General features: G+C 31.0%; 1 protein-coding gene across 1 annotated transcript; it reads left to right on the top strand.

The window, feature by feature from the left end:
- The first annotated feature begins 508 nt into the window (after positions 1–508).
- Positions 509–1,800, top strand: LOC105114747 (probable 26S proteasome complex subunit sem1-1). The gene is made up of 2 exons (XM_011011406.1): positions 509–727; positions 1,444–1,800. The coding sequence occupies exons 1-2, from the start codon at positions 637–639 to the stop codon at positions 1,572–1,574; spliced, it is 222 nt and encodes a 73-aa protein (XP_011009708.1). The 5' UTR covers positions 509–636; the 3' UTR covers positions 1,575–1,800.
- The last annotated feature ends 1,221 nt before the right edge of the window (positions 1,801–3,021 follow it).

Below are 3,021 nucleotides of genomic sequence, written 5' to 3'. Positions count from 1 at the left end.
GATGATTTAAAAAAAAATATAGATTTTTTTAAAATGCAAATAAAAATAAAACTATTTGGCTGGAACAGAATGACCAGAACGGAATTGAAATGTTCCAACCAAAATTTTTTCAACAGGTTAAAATTCTGAGTGAGATAAAATATATTTAGATTTGTTCTATTTTTTAAACTAAATTGAGATATATTATAAAACAAAAATAAATATAAATTTTTAATTTTAATAATCATTTGATCATATATATGATTTAAAAATTATAATTCTTTCGCTAATTTATGCACTATAAGAATTTTTTCCTTAATCAAATAACAACAATAGGAAGCAAACTTACGAAAATAAAAACATAATATAATGATTACGTATCTCGTAACTTCATTTCGAGTATCACTAACTATAATTTATTTTGTTATGTAGTGTGGATTATCCAAATGAACCAAAAATAAGGACAAAATCAACAAAATATTAACTGCCATCGTCGATACGATGTCGCTTGGCTGCCTTGCAAAATATAAACATAACCGAGAATCCCGAACGACTTTCACTCCGTAGAAAATCCTCCCTTATTCCAAACTAGGGTTTCTCTCAGATCTCTCTCTCTTAAACTGCAAAAATTCTGTTTTTCATTTAGCATCAGTAAGAATGGCAACTGAAACGAAACCAGCAACTGAGGATGTGAAGATTGACTTGTTCGAGGACGACGATGAATTTGAAGAATTTGAAATCAATGGAGGTAATTACCCTTTTCCTTCTTGGTTTTTGATAATTAAAGTACTTATACCAAAAAAATATGTTCTATTGTTGGATTTCTTCTTTATAGCTCCAAGTTGTCATGCTTCGATTTTTATTAGGCGAAGAAAATTTGTATTGACCTTAAAGAAAGGTTCGAATTTTGGGTAAAGTAATTCATGTTTTTTTTTCCAGTTATATTAGGTGGAAATAATGAATGAGGCTATGGTCATGATCTTTCTGTGCTTGGTGTTTGTGTTTATGCAGATCCTTTTATTTATTTGTTTGTTATGAATGATTATATGTTTGATTATGGCTTTCTAATTCTTAATGATTCTAGTAATTATCTGTTTGAGGAAACTGTGTTAGGAAGCTTGTTGTTACTTGATGTTGCTCGTAGCACATGTTAATTGTGGAAGCAACTATGAGTGTTATAATTAGTGAGATTGATGAATTAATATCAATGTAGATACATATTGTCTAGTTTGGATGCTTATTGCATGTTGTCTGACCAACTTTTATCTGAAATCACATCCATGCGTTTTTGGTCCTCACAATGAATTGAAATCATGAAATTCTCTTGCCGGTTTTTGTTGTCTGTATAATGTTATTACTTGTAATGCCTTAGTTTATGAAGAAAACATGTGGTCTTGAAATAGGACTGTTATTTGTCCGTATTATGAGCTATTGTCTCCTTTCTAATGGTAACTTAGCTGACAGAGTGGGAAGTGAAAGAGGAAGGGAAAGACGCGACACAGCAGTGGGAGGATGATTGGGATGATGATGATGTCAATGACGACTTCTCACTGCAGCTAAGGAAGGAATTGGAGAACAATACACAGAAGAACTGAGCTGTTTCTAGAACATGTCAATATATTATCTCAAATGTTGGTTTGTGGTTGATCTTGAGATTGTTTTCTATATCTTTAGTATGGAAACAAATGCATGAACTATCAAAATCAGAAGCTTAGTACAAAATTTTAAGCTCTAGGGCTTAAATTTTGTGATTGACTGATGTGGTAGTTGGATCTTGTGTGTTAGGAATTTGTATTTGATGAAACGCTTATTTCAGAATAACATGTTCATGTATTATAGTTTTAATGTTTAGGGAAATGTTTAGGGATAGCATAGCCCCTTCCCCTAATGATTCCATGTCATGACGTTAGGGCACACTTGCTGTTCCATTATCATAAAATTATGAATCACCTGTAGTTTGGAATTATGCACTTCAATAGGGTGATATTGATGGTAAAAATGCTAGGAATATCATGATTGGTGTGGCATTCAACTTTATTATACGTAGTTAATATATAACTTATTCCATTTCTAATCCTTAGTGTTTCAGTGAGGGTGCTATATCCGAAACAAGCATGAAAGAGAACCAGATGCATCTGAAATGGTTGTGGCAGCAATCACTTGTCTTGAACCATCTACCACTCATGAAATGCAGTATAGAGGCGAGGCGTGGAATGATTAGAATTTCTAAGAGAGTTGCCTTAGGCAAGGTTATACCCAATCCTTCTGTCATATGTATAGTCTCATCCATAGATGTTGTCATGCTAAACCCCTGGAATAACCTGGCAAGTGTCAGGTGCAGCAATTGGTGACGCGAATCTTGGTCATGCAATCTATAATTAAAATTAAAATATGATCATGAAAAGTCAAAAGATATTTGATAAAAATGTAATACAATTGAAACTTGTTTCAAGGTAGTAGCATTATTAAAATGAAGTGGAATGACACTGCAAAGCTTGTCAAATTTTGTTAAGTTAGATTCAATTTATTTATGAATTTAAGAATATAGGGATCTCTTTTAAATGTTAAACTAAAAAGTTTAAATTATTATTTATCAAAGGTTTTTTTTTTAAAAAAAAAATTAGGCTTTACATGTGTTTAAATAATTTTGAGAAATTAACCATAATGGATTTACTTTTATGGATTGAATTGATCCATTTACAAGAACCGATCAAAAGTCTTCACTAATAAGACTAAACCTTAATCCAATGAAGCCTTGGATCTTAGTCGAAAATCAAAGCATTAATTAAGTTTAAACATAGAAATAATAATGAAAATAATAAGTTTGAACAATAGATATAATTATGCTAGAATTTGAATTTACTTGTTCAATATTTTCTTAGATTGTATCATTCCCTCTCTTGTCAAGATAATTCATCTTCGAACTATTAATAGGCATAATGGATGTTTTATAAGCCTTTTTGTTTAAGCCTTCAGAGCTCCTCTTATTAACACTTGTCTACAATAATTTTGTACCAAAGTAATATCTTTCGTCTTTTATGT

Source organism: Populus euphratica, unplaced genomic scaffold, assembly GCF_000495115.2.
Source record: "Populus euphratica unplaced genomic scaffold, PopEup_1.0 scaffold573.1, whole genome shotgun sequence".
Classification (NCBI taxonomy): Eukaryota; Viridiplantae; Streptophyta; class Magnoliopsida; order Malpighiales; family Salicaceae; genus Populus; species Populus euphratica.
This window is presented reverse-complemented; position numbering and strand designations above follow the sequence as displayed.